At 35.6% G+C, this 17,927-nt stretch overlaps 1 protein-coding gene across 18 annotated transcripts in view; it reads left to right on the top strand.

The window, feature by feature from the left end:
- Nucleotides 1-17,927, top strand: part of KLHL13 (kelch like family member 13) — a 211,204-nt gene that overhangs the window by 152,284 nt on the left and 40,993 nt on the right. For all 18 annotated transcript variants that reach the window (XM_035711923.2, XM_025431327.3, XM_025431316.3 and 15 more), the window contains one exon: nt 15,497-15,638. In XM_035711923.2, coding sequence (XP_035567816.1) covers nt 15,525-15,638 — 114 coding nt within the window. In that variant the 5' untranslated portion in view covers nt 15,497-15,524. The remainder of the gene's footprint in view (nt 1-15,496; nt 15,639-17,927) is intronic.

Raw genomic sequence — 17,927 nt, 5'->3', positions numbered from 1 at the left:
ATGTCTTCCTCTGTGAGATTTCTGTTCATGTCTTTTGCCCATTTCATGATTGGGTTGTTTGTTTCTTTGGTGTTGAGTTTAATAAATTCTTTATAGATCTTGGAAACTAGCCCTTTATCTGATATGTCATTTGCAAATATCTTCTCCCATTCTGTAGGTTGTCTTTGAGTTTTGTTGACTGTATCCTTTGCTGTGCAAAAGCTTCTTATCTTGATGAAGTCCCAATAGTTCATTTTTGCTTTTGGTGTCCATCAAAAGATGAATGGATAAAGAAGATGTGGTTTATGTATACAATGGAATATTACTCAGCCATTAGAAACGACAAATACCCACCATTTGCTTCAACGTGGATGGAACTGGAGGGTATTATGCTGAGTGAAATAAGTCAATCGGAGAAGGTCAAACATTATATGGTCTCATTCATTTGGGAAATATAAATAATAGTGAAAGGGAATAGAAGGGAAGGGAGAAGAAATGGGTAGGAAATATCAGAAAGGGAGACAGAACATGAAGACTCCTAACTCTGAGAAACGAACTAGGGGTGGTGGAAGGGGAGGAGGGTGGGGGGTAGGGGTGAATGGGTGATGGGCACTGAGGGGGACACTTGACGGGATGAGCACTGGGTGTTATTCTGTATGTTGGCAAATTGAACACCAATAAAAATAAATTTATTATTAAATAAAAAATAAATAAAAGGCTTGGATACTATATTTTACAGCACTAACATTTGGGGAAGGAAACATCATGAGAATGATCGGTTATAGGTCAAGCTCCATTGGGTATTCGTGGGCAGCTGAAATACATTAGTGCTTATCCCATCTCCTTGTCCCTCCTCTCTCCCCCTTTCCCTTCCCACATTAAAGTCTCTCCCTGCAAGTGTTTCAAGAAATTCTAAATTACCTTTTCTTTTCATTTACAACTTGCCCTATAACATCTTGTATGTTCACTTTGTTTCCTTGGTTTCAAAAACATAGTGCTTTTCACTGCTCAGTGGGATAAGACCATGCCATCTTAAAAAGAACATACTTATTGGGGTACCTGGCTGGCTCTGTCAGTAGAACATATGAGTCTTGATCTTGGGGTCCTGAGTTCAATTCCTACATTGTGTGCAGAGCTTACTTAAAAAAAAAAAAGCATAATTATATCGAGGGAGAATTCTTTGAGTCCAAGAGCTGGAAGGAACCTTACAAATTACTCTTAGTCATACCTTTATAACCTTGAAAGAGAATGTGATATTTATGTTGGATCACTTTTCCTTCATGCATGTTTGCATTTGATGAGTCAATCTATTCTTAATTTATATTTCCTTTTTATTATTTTATCCTAATCCATCAATTGTATTAAAAATTAATGTTTAAGACTAATACAAAAGCCTCAACTAGATTTGTCTTTATAGATAGGATTACATTGGAGCTTTTCTGTTGTCTGCAATTAACTCACTTAATTCCTTATTAACTCACTTAGTTTGACCTAGCTTTACTTTGAATGGACTCACAAAATATTTGAAACAATTTTGAAGAGTGTATGGATGATCTAGGTTGTGAATAGGCTATCCAGCCCCTTAGCATCACCAAACTGAAGCAATTTTCATTCATTATGAGCAGTTTCCTACAAAGGTTGTATGTGTATAATCATGTCTGAATGATTCACGGCTAAACAGAAACCCATGGAATTAGAACCAACATTTTGATCTTAAGTAGACTGGAGACGTGGATCACCAGAATATTCTTCATAGACATATTGCTGCACTATATAGACAGATGCAATTAAAAACTCCCTCTTTTTCAAATGACGTGGTGTGATCTGGGACCAACAATCTTTTAAAATGAAATAATAGTAAGGAAAGTTAATGTTATTTCTGTTGTTTATTTGGTCCTTATATGCTATAAACGAACGGATACACTTCTGTACTAGGGAGCAAAGTTTGCAATTAGGTTTGTTACCATGGTTTATATGAATTATGCAACATGGTATTCGTTAGTAGATAATGGTGAGAATTTATTATTTTTATATCATTTAATTATTTGGATAGTAATTATTTCTTTTACTGTGATTTCTTTACAAGCAAGTGTCCTGCTTACTATTTACCTATCTTCTAGTGCAGTGTCTGGCACATAGCAGATGCTCCATAAATGCTGAGTTAGATAAATGAATTTAGAGAGAGTAGTTTTTAGGTCTGTAGCCTTGTGCAGATCATTTCACTTAAGAGTGTTGAATTTCTTCATTTGATATACACAGTAATCTAACATATCACAGTCTCATTAGAGAGTAAGTTATGCCTATCTTTCCTATGAAAAAAACTAATCCAAAATTCTGATTCTATTTCTTGCTTGCTGATAAATACCATGATGCTAGCACAGACTGAAAGTAATTTTAGTAGAAGCAATTTACCAATGACCAGAATACTTTAGTCATGGTTCATCAAATAGTAATTTGATAAAGGAAATAAGATTATAATCTGTTCCAAGACTGCAGCTACTCTTAAACTTAAGAGTTATTTGACTATGTTCACATACCCTTTACCATAATGGGAAAAACTGTTTTAGACAAATTTATGTTTTAAAGCTAGTATGCTCACACTTAAATGATAACATGTTTTGTGTGTGTAATTTGAAAAAAGGAATGACAGGCTAGGAAAAAAAGGAACTCTGACTAGGGTTTAGGAGACATGAATTTAAGATTAGCATTCAAAGAATCATCCATTTTTATATTTAAAAGGGCTTCAGCCTAATTGTAAAGTTTTAGCAAATATTAGATTTAAATTAAGTAAATTTTCCTTTTATCAAAATTGTTTAAAATATTCTAGATGTGTAGAATAATAGTAGTCTATTTTTGCTTGTGTTTCCCTTGCCTCAGGAGACATATCTAGAATATTTTAAACAATTTTGATAAAAGGAAAATTTACTTAATTTAAATCTAATATTTGCTAAAACTTTACAATTAGGCTGAAGCCCTTTTAAATATAAAACAATTAAGAAGTAAATATGGATGATTCTTTGAATGCTAATCTTAAATTCATGTCTGGGACTTCGTGAAAATGAAAGGTTTTACACAGCAAAAGAAACAACCAATAATAAGGAAACAACCAATAAAACTAAAAGACGTTTGTAAATAGAGAAGATATTTGCAAATGTCGTATCTGATAAAGGGTTAGTATCCAAAATATATAAAGAACTTACACAACTCAACAACAAAAATACACAAATAATCCAACTTAAAAATGAGCAGAAGTCATGAGTAGACATTTTATCTAAAGAAGGCATCCAGATGGCCAACAGATATATGAAGAGATGCTTAACATCACTTACTGGGGAAATGCAACTGAAGACCACAATAAGCTATCACCTCATGCCTGTCACAAGTTCTAAATCAAAAGCACAAGAAAAAACAAGTGTTGGTGAGGATGTGGAGAAAAAGGAACCATTGTGTGCTGTTGCTGGGAATGGAAAATGGTGCAGCCACTGTGGAAGACAATATGGAGATTCCTCCAAAAATTAAATAGAACTGCTATACCATCCAGTAATCACACTACTGGGTATTTACCCAAAGAATATGAAAGCACTAATTCGAAGGTATGCTTGCACCCCTATGTTTACTGCAGCATTACTTACAATACCCAAATTATGGAAGCAGCCTAAGGTCCATTGATAGATAAATGGATAAAAACAATGCGGTGTACATACACACACACACACACACAGGAATATTACTCATAAAAAGAATGATATCTTGCCATTTGGAACAACATGAGTGGATTTAGAGAGTATAATGCTAAGTGAAATAAATCAGTCAGAGAAAGACAAATACCATATGATTTCACTCATACGTGGAGTTTAAATAACAAGAACAAAGGAAAAAGAGAAAGAGAGAGGCAAACCAAGAAACAGACTCTTAAATATAGAGAACAAACTGATGGTTACCAGAGGGGAGGTGGGCAAGGGGGTGAGGGGAAATAGGTGAGGGGATTAAGAGTATACTTGATAAGTACTGGGTAATCTATGGAACTGTTGAATTGCTATATGGTACACCTGAAACTAATATAACAGTGTATATTAACTACACTGGAATGAAAACTTAAAAAGTAAACAAAGGGTCACCTGAGTGGGTGACCTTTCTCCTTCTGTACCTTCTCCCCACAATAGATAGATAGATGATAGATAGATAGATAGATAGATAGATAGATAGATAGATAGATGATAGATAGATAGAATCTTAAAAAAATAAAAATGTTTAAAATAAATGGTTCTATTGGTTAACAATAGAAATAAGGCATACCTGTTACTGTGCATGAAAACAACATACTCTAAAACAATTGATAGTTTGCGAATGGATTTGGGTTTTTATATTCTAATTATTAAATATATATTTATTTTGAATTATTTGCTGGAATGTATATTAGGTTAAGAAGGGTTAATCAAAGAAGCCTTGAGCCCAAGTGTGGGATTTGGCTTTTGTTCAGGAAGCAGTGAGGAGTCATTGAATACTTTTGAGCAAGGAAGTGACTTTCAGAGTTATAAATACAGTCACAGTATGTGAAGTAGCTATGCTGTGACAAATACATAATTTATATTAATAACCAAATCCAAGTAAGAAGCAATAGATGCCAGAAGTGTGGTGTAGGGGCAGTGACAGTGGAAAGAAGTGAAGGATAGGAGCATACTGGAGAGATATTCAGTAGTACTTTGGCAGTTGACTGGACATAGGAGATTGGGAAGAAGCAGGAGTCAAAGATGACTGAAATATTTTGATGATAACGATTTTCTTCTAGAATCCAAACTATCCTATCTATGGCACTCTTGAATGCATGACTCTTTGATTCCTGAACTTTCTTTGATTCCTGAACTTTCTGACCAAGCTTCCCAAAATTATCATTAAGAACGTAGTCTGGGGCGCCTGGTTGGCATAGTCTGTGGAGCGTGTGACTCAATCTTGGGGTTGTGAACTTGAACCCCATGTTAGGTAAAGAGATGGCTTAAAAATAAAACCTTTAATAAAAGAAAGTAAATAAAATCTTTAAGAACTATGTAGTCAAACTTGTTTCCAGTGAGAGTACATTTAAATAAACCAGTTCTTTCATTAAAGTGGGATCTATGAAAAGATTAAATTTTGGAGATTTAAAATGACTTACTGCTTCAAGAAAGAGCTGGTGTAGATGGAGTGAGTGAGGGAAATAGCATTTAGAGTAGCATTTTCCAACTAACTGGGCAGACTTTTAGCACTTTGACTCTTTGCTGTCCTTACCTACTTGGTGACTCTCCCTGTCTCCTTCTTACCTATACTCCTAGAGTCAGAAATTTTAAATTGGGATGCGAAACACTGAGTTAAAAGACTGTAGGAAGGAAGGAAAGGAAGCTTCTCTCTTCTTGCTTAATATCCCTCTTTCCTATTTATCTCAAACAAATCAAGGCAGTACTTTATTACTCCTTCACTATTCATAGCTAGCTTCTGCAAAACACACACACACACACACACACACACACACAGAGTCTGAAAATGCTCCAATTATCTTCTATTTAAAGCTCCCACTTAGTGGTACCTGGGTGGCTCGTCAGTTAAGCATCTGACTCTTGATTTCAGCTCAAGTCATGATCTCAGGGTCATGAGATTGAGCCCCACATCAGGCTCTGAACTCAGCATGGAATCTGCTTAAGAGTCTCGCTCTCCCTCTCCTTCTGACCCTCCCCATACTCATGCACATACAATCTCTCTCTCTCTCTCTCTCTCAAATAAATAAGTCTTTAAAGAATAATAAAATTCCCACTTAGCGGACTGGGAAATGTGAATGTTTGACATATACTGTGTCATGCTATTTATTTTTTTATTTTTTTTAAAGATTTTATTTATTTATTCATGATAGTTACACAGAGAGAGACAGAGAGGCAGATACACAGGCAGAGGGAGAAGCAGGCTCCATGCAGGGAGCCCGACGTGGGATTCGATCCCAGGCCTCCAGGATCGCGCCCCGAGCCAAAGGCAGGCGCCAAACCGCTGCGCCACCCAGGGATCCCGTGTCATGCTATTTAAATATGATCTGCCTCTACCCCTTTGGAGTCCCACCCATGACACGTACTCTATTTAAACCCAAAGTCCTAATTTTCCTAAAAATAAACATCTTGGCCCCCAAAACTTCATTTCTACTCTTAAAATACTTGAATGTATAGATAGGTGGGTGGGCTATAAATGACAAAGATATTTTGCATCTCCTAACAACTTGAGAAATTAAGGTAGGCAATGGTTATGTCAGCATAGTATAAGAGGGATAACTTAAAGTCTTCTAACAACATTTTATGAAAATAAACCACCTTGTGGCACCTGGGTGGCTCAGTCAGTTGGGTGTCCAACTCTTGATTTTGGTTCAGGTCATGATCTTGAAGTTGTAAGATTAAACCCCAAGTTGGGCTTGCAAGCTGGACATTGATCCTGCTTAAGATTTTCTCTCTCCCTCTCTGTCCTCCCTCCCCACGCTCTCTTAAAAAAAAAAAGAAAGAAAGAAATCTTAATGGTGACACAGATGCATACAAAATAGAAAATAATTTTAATGTGAAATATTATGTGAATTTGGCTCTTTGTTTCCATTGGCTCCATATCTGAGATGAGCTTGAAAGAACAATCCTAAGTGTGATTCCCAGATTCGTTGGGTTGAGAGTCTATCCTTTGATACTTTTTTTTGTATTAACTTGCTCTGAAAACTGCCTAAATGACACTAAAATTCCTTTGCCTAAATTTAGGCTGCCATATTAAAACATTGATTTGATTATATCACATTAAACATGCTATAGTAAAACATGATTGATACTGAAATTTTTACCGTATTCATTGAAATAATTAGAGATGCCTCTAGGTCCTTGCAAAATCAAGGTTGAGATTTGTTACATTTATTACAAGCTTTGAAGACATAGAGGCAGTGGGACTCAGAGCTGCCAATTATAATTCTTAAAACCCAAGTGCAATTGATTATTACTTTGTAAGTTTAAAAGTCTTACTCTTTGGGTTTTTTGTCATGTTTCCTTTTGAAAGAGAAATAAACATTCTCTTAAGATCTAGTCATGAATTATTGACTTTATGAAGTTGAATATAACTAGGAAATTCAGAGAAGACAGAAATGGATAGGATTTTTACCACTTGATTAATGATTCTTCTGTTCCCAAAGAGACTTGTCTCAGTGATTTCTAATTGGTTTTGAGTTTGTGGAATCTGCCTTTATAATAAACTCAAAAATTGGATAACTTGGATGTTTGAATACTTAATAAACTGACATTTTAGGCAAGTATAAGCCCAATTCATTAATAACACGCTCTTCCATTGAAATGCACCATAGCTCAATAGTCAAATTCCAAAGTTGGTGGGCTACAGATAATAGAAATAAAATGGTTAACTTTGGTTAGCAAATCTACTGGGAGAAAAAGCAAAAAGCTCCTTTAAAGAAAATTGACCAGGGTATTAGAGCTCCCATTCTAGTTTCTTCTTCTGGGGAGTGAAGAAGAAGGCATGCTTTCTGCCTTAGGTACATACAGCTAGACTTCTCAATGGCAGAACTGGTACTGACTGTAGGGTGGATCATTTTTCTAGAGGGCTTACGTGGGGCCAGAGGATCATAACTATTATTTTCTCTATGTCCTGGGAAGGGGGTTATTGACAGTGATAGGAGCACATGCTGTTTTCCCCAACTCACATCTACATATTGCTATCTCCCTATACAACTATCTCTTGTGGACTCTCTTACCTTATATGACTTCTTAGGGCAAGGGAGCTTTGACTTAGTTATTTTATATATAGTAAGTATGGAATCAGCATTTAGGAATTCGTTCTTTTGCTTACTCTTTTCTCTCTAATTCAGGTGTATATGTCTGTATCCATCCATATCTTTTATCATAATATTAAGAAATGTGAAGAATGAGAAATAGTATATGAACCAAGCTTCTAAACAGGAGAGTTTCAGTATCAAGGAAACTTGATATAGTTTCATTGGCATATATAAATTTTAAAAGATGAAGAAAGACTAAACTATTGAAATATGGTAGATAGAGGGAACAAACATTAAATTTAAAGTTTTTCAGGGACAGGATTCAGAGATTTGGTGCAAATGCTTTATGCATTGGATAATTAACTTTCATCCTGTCATACTTATCTAATGGAGTATCATTTGTCATTCCATTTGTTTAGCCCAATTCCCTCATCTGTGCTGTAGAGCTATTTCTGTGATAGTGATGGGTGGCTTTGGAATTCAGAATCTGTTCCTTTAAATGTTGATATTGGTAATGTGAAGTTCTCCCTAAATTTGACCTAAGTTATATCCTAAGATAGGCTGCCTCTTTACCCTGTAAGCAAGCGTTGGGAGAATGGCATGAGAGACTTTTTAGCATTGGTATTGTTTTTATGGAAGTGGTAAAAGGGTAATTTTAGCCTAAATTAATCCAACCAAAAAATTACTTTCCTTTAACAGAACGTGTCTTTCTAAGATCTTCCTTGTATTTATAAATTAAGCATTGAAATGACAACTGCTTAGGGCCTATTTTTTGTGTTTTTTGTTTTGTTTTGTTTTCATTTTTGTTTTTGTTTTTTTTCCAGGCTTGGTGTCAGAGGGAGCATTGTGGGCTCTGGAATCAGACTCCAGTTCAAATCATAGTTGCCAGACTCATTGTGAAGCCTTAAACTCTCTGAGCTTCAGTTTTGTATCTTTAAAATGGGATTGCTATGAGGATTAAGTAGCTTAGAGAATATGTCTGGCACAGTGCCTCTTACACAGCAGGTGCTGGCTAAACTATCTTATTCCTATGTTAAAACTGACACCAGCTACTTATTAATGTGATTTTATTTTCAATATGACAGAAATGTGCATATAGAGAAGCTTTATTACTTTAGTAAATCATTTTGCAGTCTGACCCGATCACCTTGAACCTAGAATTTTTCTCGTTTGTGGATTCTGGTATTTTTGCAGCACAAAAGAAAGCCTTGGAAAGCTTAGCCTCTATTTTATATCCTATATGCTAGAGATTTCCATTAGCGAATTCATTGCAAGTTGATAATAAGGCATTTATATTTGAGTCATTAAAAAATACAAATAACTAACCAAAGCATTATCTTTCTTGATTTCTTTTGGGCAAGTACCTCAGTAAGAGCTATATTTTCTATTGTTTCTTAAACAGCAGTTAATTTATGCCATATTAAGAAAAGTCACTATTATATTTGTAATTTCTTTATGTAATGATTCTGTAAATGACATTTTAGTTGGGACAGGTCTTTAAAATATTTGAAGTTTTTATGTTTTTTTCTTTCTTTAAATGAAAATACCAGGCTTATTTTATACGTATTTCATTACTTTATAAGTTGGATTTTTCTTTCTGATTTTTAAAAAACAATTTCTTGTTTGTTTTTTTTTTTGTAATGGAAGTTGAGTGAGAGAGAATGTGTGTGTGTGTGTGTGTGTGTTTTGTGTATCATTTAGTTTTTGTTTGGGGAGGGTGAAGGAGGATAGTTAAGATTCTAACTTTTGTGAGGTAGGAAGGTTATTAAGATCTTTAGAATTCAATGCAGTATGCATACTCTGAATCTATAGAAAAATCTATGGGGAATAACTCCTACCATCTTAAGTTTTTAATTTATTTCTCAAGGGTGGAAGGAAATACCTTGACAGATTTAGCACTCAAATTCAAATGAGTATGAGAACAGGTGGCTAAATTTCTCTTCCACCTGCCATGCAACTTTATCACAAGAAATGTTTCATTTAGCAAATGCCTCAGCTAGCAGACACTTCTCTGTTTCAGAGCAGAAAAACAAATGGAGGGGGAGTACTTCTTTGAAGAAAACCTTTTTCTTGATTTTCTTTTTAAATTGTGAGTGTGACAACTATGTATTTTATTTTTCTGGGGGATGGGTGGTGGAAAGCATGAGTCAATGCCTTGATTAACCAACCCGATTTGTTATCTTGTTATATATCATTCATGGCTTTCATTTTTGTTCTTTTGTCTTGTTGTTGCTGTCCTTGCATACTAACCCACAGGTGCTGACTTTCAGTTACAATAATATTATTACTCTAAGAAATTATATTTGTATAATGCTTCTAACACTAACTTAGAAACTCCTACTCTTTTGTCACAGTGGAATTATGTTATTAAAATTGTTAATACAACATTGTTGGGGCACCTGGCTGACTCTGCTGGTGGAGCATGTGACTCTTGGTCTTGGGATTGTGAGTTCAAGCCCCACATTGGGTACGGAGATTACTTAAAAAAATGAAATCTTAAAAAAATACACTGATAGGTTTAACCACTTTATAATATAATGGTAGCAAGCAAAAAGAAGTATACTATGACGCTAATTGAAAACTAAATAGAGAAAAGTTAAAGGTGTTATTCATATACTTGTACCTTTGTAGCTTTCTCGGATTCACCCCCCGCCCCAAAAGTAAAAAATATAGGAAAGTACAGAAAACAGTTTGATGACTAGTCTGAGACTCTTGGGCAGCACCTTTTCCCTGTAAGTCACACATTCCTCTAGTATCTTTCATACATAGCTCTCTTAAAGTGCTGTTCTTCATTTGATGGGAGCAGGAAGTGAATATGCCGGTGCATGGGTTGGTGCATAGAACATCTCCGCCAAAAGCAGTTGAGTGTTTCATGTGTTTTCATGCTAGCAATTTCAAAAAGCACTAAAATGTCCCCTTTTCCTCGATGATGGAATCTGACCTCATCTGGCTTTCTGTATAACATGATCTGGTGCTTGCAGTGATAGAAAGAGACTGAGATGGGCATTTCATCATTCATCAAGCTGAGACCTCATTTTTAAAACACAAAAGTACTCATTTCAGTGGATTGGGTGTTATTTTTTTTCTTTTTTTTCTTCTTTTCTTTCTTTCTTTCTTTCTTTCCTTCTTTCTTTCTTTCTTTCTTTCTTTCTTTCTTTCTCTTTCTTTCTTTCCTTTCTTTTCTTTTCTTTTCTTTTCCTTTTTCTTTTCTTTCTTTCTTTCTTTCTTTCTTTCTTCTTTCTTTCTTTCTTTCTTTCTTTTCTTTCTTTTTCTTTCTTCTTTCTTTGTTGGAAGACTGAGGCTTTGGAGCCAAATGATGTAATTGTGAGATATTCTTTCCTTTCTCCATTACATACCAACAAACCTAATTGCTATGGTGAATTCCGAGAGTATGGGTTCTTTATAGAACATGTACCAAACTATTAACCTCTACAGAACTATTCACTATAGAAAACATACTTCAACCAGGTTGACAGACCACTCTTGCTGCAGCCTGTCTACCAAGTCAAATGTGTAATACAGAATCCTTCATTGTCCTGGTTCACTATAAACAGAAAAAAAAATGTGTCTGTTCGATGATTTTTAAAACTTAAAAAGATCCATTTGGGTGAACAGTACCACGTAGACAGCAGGGGCTTAATATATGTTTGCACTAGCAATTTGTAAAGTATATCTCAACTCTTTAAGTTTACAGTTTAAAGATGGAAACTTTGCTTTAATTTGCATATTCTGGGATACTCATAAGGCTAAACATTTTTTCTCTGTTAGCCATTTCTGCTTATATCTTTATGAATAGTGTACTCATATCATGTACACATGTTTCCCTTGGTGATTTTAAATTATGGAAATTTTTTAGGCAAATTACAATGTTAGAATCACCCTGTTAGCATGACAAGTGCTTAGACTTTATTTCTTTTGTCTTCAAATAGCAATGCAAAGAAATACCATAGTTTGTATATGTTCAATTTGACCACCTTTGCAGTGCTTTTGGTAAAATGATCAGATAGTGCTTCAGTCCCTACCCTAATGCTCTTTGAAAAAGTAATTGTTCTCTTTGAGCAGGCACAGTTAAAATGATTCGCGTACACTTTGTGAAAGATTGCTTTTGTGCTCTGTGGTTGGTCATTGTTAAGAAAATAAGGTGTGTCCAGTGGCAGTGGGATGGGCTGGAGTGGCCCAATAGCAATATACAGACATCTTTTTCCTAAAAGATTTGATTTCTGAACAGAAAATTGATGAACATACTCTCTTTCATGAATAAATTTATGGCATTGATGACGTGAGACTATTTAGGCAGAGTTTGCTTGATTCATGTAAAAGTGAATCCAAATAAGTCATTGTTTTTGTAGAACTATGAAATTATTATTTGTACATGAATTTACAGAGAACAAAAGCTTTCCTGCACAATTGTCTTATAAACTTCAAAGCCATTATCTACTTATCTACTATAAACACTTGATTGTTCAAATTGTGGGGCTGGAGGAAACAGAGGTATGTTATTGTTAGGTCGTCTTGGAAAAATTAGTGGTAATTAATAACCCTACTGTGTTTCTTACAGCCAACATTAGCCTCATGTAGTCAACACTCAGACTGGGAAGTAATTTAGAACATGAAATTGCTTTAGAAAAATTCTCGTGACTAGGTTAATCCCTCTCTATCAAAGTTTCTCAATCTTGGCACTCTTGACATTTTTGCCTGAATACATCTTTGCCATGGAGAACTTTCCTGTGTGTCGGTGAGATGTTTAGCAGCATCCCACTAGATGAAGGTAGCATGTCCCCCCCTTGTGACAATGAAAAATGGCCCCAAACATTGCCAGACATGGGGAGGGGAGAAACAAAATCCCCTTGGTCCTCTAACCCCTTTCTGAGAACCACTGGTCTTTATATTGCTTTTAACCATATGATTGAAAAATAGTACAATTTTTAAAATGTTGTTTGTTCTTAGAATTACTCAGATAATCATTCCTTTAAGGATAGTTTGATATAATTGTGCTCTGGGCTTTGCTGCAGAGAGATTTTACCTCCTTGCAGTGTTAAAAAAAAAAAAAAAAAAAAAAAAAAAAAAAAAAAAAAAAAAAAAAAAACAGTGCTCTTCATATCCAGTCGGTAAACTTAATGAAAAGGAGATAGAAGAGAATATTGAATCTGCTGAGAAGATTGACATGGCATGTATTGTTACTGATGCAGAAATAATAGGGAATGTTCTGAATGTTAAAAAGTCAAGGTATGTTGATAAAAAGTCATGAAAAAGACGATTTTAGTGAAGACTTCTTCAGCATTTGGAGTAATTAATTAGAAATCCAACCATATTATCTTGCCAAGAAAGGGTTGCATTTTCACATTCTGCTTTTCAATTTTAGGAGCTAGAGACAAATGACAAGTAAACAAGTTGTTATCTGAGGTTTCTTCAAAAAAAATCAATTTCCAGGGTTTGTCATAGGCACAGTGTGGCTTCAGCTTTATTCCTGTCCCTTTTACATCTGTGGTTCTATAAAAATGATAACTGATGGTCATTGAAAGCACTGAGTGAGAAAGAGATGTCCACAAAAATGAGATTCTGTGTTCATTCAGATGACATATGTTAAAATTCTCATGTACTAGGTTCTGTGCAGGGAATACAGAAAATAATAATACATTCACTTGGATATTTCATTAAAATAATTCTGTGTGAATGGAAATTTTCTGGTTAGGAATACCAATCACGATTAGTCTATTTCCCACTTTTCCCATTGATTCTGTACTTTTAAATGTCTGTCTGCAAAAGCTGTTTAAAAGGGTGTGTGTGTGTATGCTATATGTCATGTATGTAATTCAATTCTTTTTAAGGCTATTTCTGAAATTAGTAGAAGGCTATATTCATTTTCTTCTATGCTTGTTAAAATCTTATTTAAATTATTCTCTTTATTAAATATCCATGAGACTTGAATAAAACATGGTCATATATTATTCATTTTTGGTTATACTATGGCTCTAATATCCTTAAGAAGAATTGATCTCACCCTTGAGGCCAGAACTTTTGCTAATTATTACAGGATTTAAAACCATTTCGTTGATGTCAGGATTCAAAAAGCAGGATCTTAAAGTATGGTATAGTCTTAAAACTTTTTTTCTTGTTCAAACTAATCAACTGAGGTTACAGGTATGGTAGGGAACAAGTGAAAATCTTCATTATATTCGATAGGCCAGAGTTAGAAAAACAATTTGGGATGCCTGGCTAGCTCTTGATCTTGGGATTGTGGGTTCCAGCCCCATGTTGGATATAGAGCTTACTTAAAAATAAAACCTTAAAAAAGAAAAAGAAAGGGGTGCCTGGGTGGGTCAATCAGTTAAGCATCTGCCTTTAGCTCAGGTCATGATCCTGGGGTCATGGGATCGAGCCCCACGTAGGGTTCCCTGCTCAGTGGGGAGTCTGCTTCTCCCTCTCCTTGCTGCCCCCCATCTCTCTCTTGCTCTCTCTCAAATAAATAATAAAAAATAAATGATAATTTTTTAGGAGCCATAAAAAGGACTGGGGAACCTGTAATCAACAGGTCAGTTTGTTTCACAGAAACTACACAAAGCATTTAATAAAATTGGGCCTCAAGTTACACTGAAAACTGACCACCACAGTACAACTTTTTATTATCCCTGAGACTAGGTAGGGAGAGAGACCGAGGGAGAGGGAGTAGCAGGCTCTCTGTTTGCTGAGCAGAGAGCCTGATGCAGGGCTTGATCCTCAGGATCATATCCTGAGCAGAAAGCAGATGCTTAACTGATTAAGCACCCAGGTGCCCCTAAAAAATCATTAATGTAATATATACATGGGCATAGCTTACATTTATTATTTTTACTTTTTATTTCTTGAAAAAGATGGAAATGCCACTAGACTGTAGTGATTTAACAAATAATCCCAAAATGATCAATGAGAGTTACTGCTAGAAAAAATTATTTCACGTGTAAAATTTTTTGTTCAGTTGGGGGTTGATTAGAACTAAAACTAATGGCAGAAGAGGAAGCAGTATATTACTATCGCAGTTAATCTTTGACTTTTATTAATAGGGTCTTTGGAGTTTGGAATCACACTAGACTTAAATTCAAATCCTGACCCAGCTATTTGAATAAATTTATGACCTTAGGTAACTTATTATTAATGTTTTTGTAACTCATTTACCCTACCGTTAATACAAAGGAAACAATAATAGTACCTATTGCGGTGGATTATTTTAAGGAGTATATGACGTCATGTGTGTAAATTTCTTGGCAAGCACCTGATACATAGTGACTGTTCAATAAATGATAGCTATTATTTTTCTTTCTAAAATTAGGTATTCCAAAGTAGTTTTAACTGTGAATAACACAATTTGATGTTATTGTTACTCAAACAGTACAATACCAAAAACAACTACTCTGACATTTAAAATACAAAAATCCTTTGTGAATATCATTTTGAATGAGCTTTTAGGTTGATTTCTCACTTCTAATTGATCTTTTCTGACCTTGAAAAGTTTTTTAACTTTTTAACACACACACACACACACACACACACACACATAAAACTATATATATAGTTATATATACTCATATATATAGGTTTATGTATATATAGGTTTATCAGCCTAAAGTACAATGAAACAAAATTCAGGATATTCCATAGTCAAATGATTGGCACTAGTGACTGATTATTTCTGTAAATAATGTACATAATGTCCTTATTGTGGATTATATATCAACTTTTAATTTCCCTTTCCTTCTGGTTTATAAAAATTTTCAGATCTCTAGTGGAAGAGGAAGACCAACACATGAAATTGTCCCTTGGAAGCAGCGAAATGGGTCTCTCATCCCATCTGCAGTCTTCCAAGGCAGGAACCACACGCATCTTTACCAGCAATACCCACAGTTCTGTGGTGTTACAGGTAATCTCAGCTCTCCCTTTTGTAATATTTATTTATTTTTTTTAATTTATTTTTTATTGGTGTTCAATTTACTAACATACAGAATAACCCCCAGTGCCCGTCACCCATTCACTCCCACCCCCCGCCCTCCTCCCCTTCCACCACCCCTAGTTCGTTTCCCAGAGTTAGCAGTCTTTACGTTCTGTCTCCCTTTCTGATATTTCCCACACATTTCTTCCCCTTCCCTTATATTCCCTTTCACTATTATTTATATTCCCCAAATGAATGAGAACATATAATGTTTGTCCTCCGACTGGCTTATTTCACTCAGCATAATACCCTCCAGTTCCATCCACGTTGAAGCAAATGGTGGGTATTTGTCATTTCTAATAGCTGAGTAATATTCCATTGTATACATAAACCACATCTTCTTTATCCACTCATCTTTCGATGGACACAGAGGCTCCTTCCACAGTTTGGCTATTGTGGACATTGCTGCTAGAAACATCGGGGTGCAGGTGTCCCGGCGTTTCATTGCATTTGTATCTTTGGGGTAAATCCCCAACAGTGCAATTGCTGGGTCGTAGGGCAGGTCTATTTTTAACTGTTTGAGGAACCTCCACACAGTTTTCCAGAGTGGCTGCACCAGTTCACATTCCCACCAACAGTGTATGAGGGTTCCCTTTTCTCCACATCCTCTCCAACATTTGTTGTTTCCTGCCTTGTTAATTTTCCCCATTCTCACTGGTGTGAGGTGGTATCTCATTGTGGTTTTGATTTGTATTTCCCTGATGGCAAGTGATGCAGAGCATTTTCTCATGTGCATGTTGGCCATGTCTATGTCTTCCTCTGTGAGATTTCTGTTCATGTCTTTTGCCCATTTCATGATTGGATTGTTTGTTTCTTTGGTGTTGAGTTTTGTAATATTTAAATGGATTTTAAAACTACCTCTACAGTGTTTGTCATAGGGGATGTCAATATGGGGGTGGAGGCGCGAGGAGCATGCATGTATGTGGACAGGGTGCATATGGAAACCCTCTGTGCTTTTTGTTCCATTTTTCTATGAACCTGGAACTGCTCTAAAGAATTAAGCTTATTAATTTAAAAAAGACCAAGCAAACATCAGAGAAGAAACTTGAGGGGAAAACTACGTACATTTCTGATGTTTAAAAAAAAAAATCCCCAGAGTTCATTATTTATTTTGTTTGTATGAAGGAGGTCTTGCTTTGGCCACTTACTTGCAGAATGTTATGCTGGCAACATTGACTTTCCATTTTGTCTCAGCCAACATAAATATAACAAAGTCCCTAGGCTAAATTTTGTAGGTCCTAACTAATGACCTGTTTTACTGTCACCTTTATCATAGTTCTGAAGATCGTATTTATTTGGTGTCTCAACTCACATTGCCAGTTGTAGGTGTGGGAGGATGGATAAGGATGGCGGGATGCAAACACACTGATGGATGTAAGTGTGATAACTGACCTCAAAGGAGAGGACAGAAACACAGTAGAAAGCCCCCCAAAACCATCAAAAACTGCAACATGGAGCTAGTTAGCATAAGAATAAGCAGTCCAAGTACTCCTGGCAGTTGTGAATACTCCCTGACCTCTTTGGGCATTGCTAAATTAGAAACAATATACTACTAGATGATAATCAATGTCTTCTAGACAGTCAAATTATATCAGTGTCCTCTCTAGTAAGATAAAGAAAATAAATTTTTCTAAATGTGTTTTTCAGAGAAATCTCCCCAGGTGAATTTCATGCATATTCCCAGTTAATGACCATTATAGTAAAGCAGTATGTAGTATACAGTGTTTGGTGTGCAGTATAGTATAGCGGAGTAAGAGATGAGTCTTCTGCTTGCTGTGTGGCCTTTTTGTAGCATGTAATTTTTCTGGGCTTTGTTTGTCTTATCTCCAAAATGTGTCTTGACTAGGAGATCTCTAAATTCCATTCTAGTTCCCATCTGTAATTCTATGAGATCATATCTTTCATTATTTTGGTTTGTAATGGGAGCTGGGTTTTATGGTTTGTTGTCCTATGGGTCTCATCAGCAGAAATGCAGAGGGTCAGGAATAGGAGAAGCTTTCCATTCCCTGGCATCTCAATGCTATGTAAATGGTTTAATTGTTGGGTATTCAAGGCTATGGGAAAAGAGAATGAGCGGTCAAGCAGATAGGAAAAGTCTGAGAGGAAGGGGCTTTTTTGTTATATTAAAATAATCTCTCTAAGGAAAAGGAGACTCACTCCTCCATGATACATCTACCCTCTCCATGCACATAGTCATGTGTTAAAGCCAGTGTGTGTGTT

The sequence above is a fragment of the Canis lupus genome, chromosome X (assembly GCF_003254725.2).
Source record: "Canis lupus dingo isolate Sandy chromosome X, ASM325472v2, whole genome shotgun sequence".
In the NCBI taxonomy this organism is placed as follows: Eukaryota; Metazoa; Chordata; class Mammalia; order Carnivora; family Canidae; genus Canis; species Canis lupus.
Note: the sequence above shows the minus strand (reverse complement) of the source record. Positions and strands in the feature narration are given on the sequence as shown.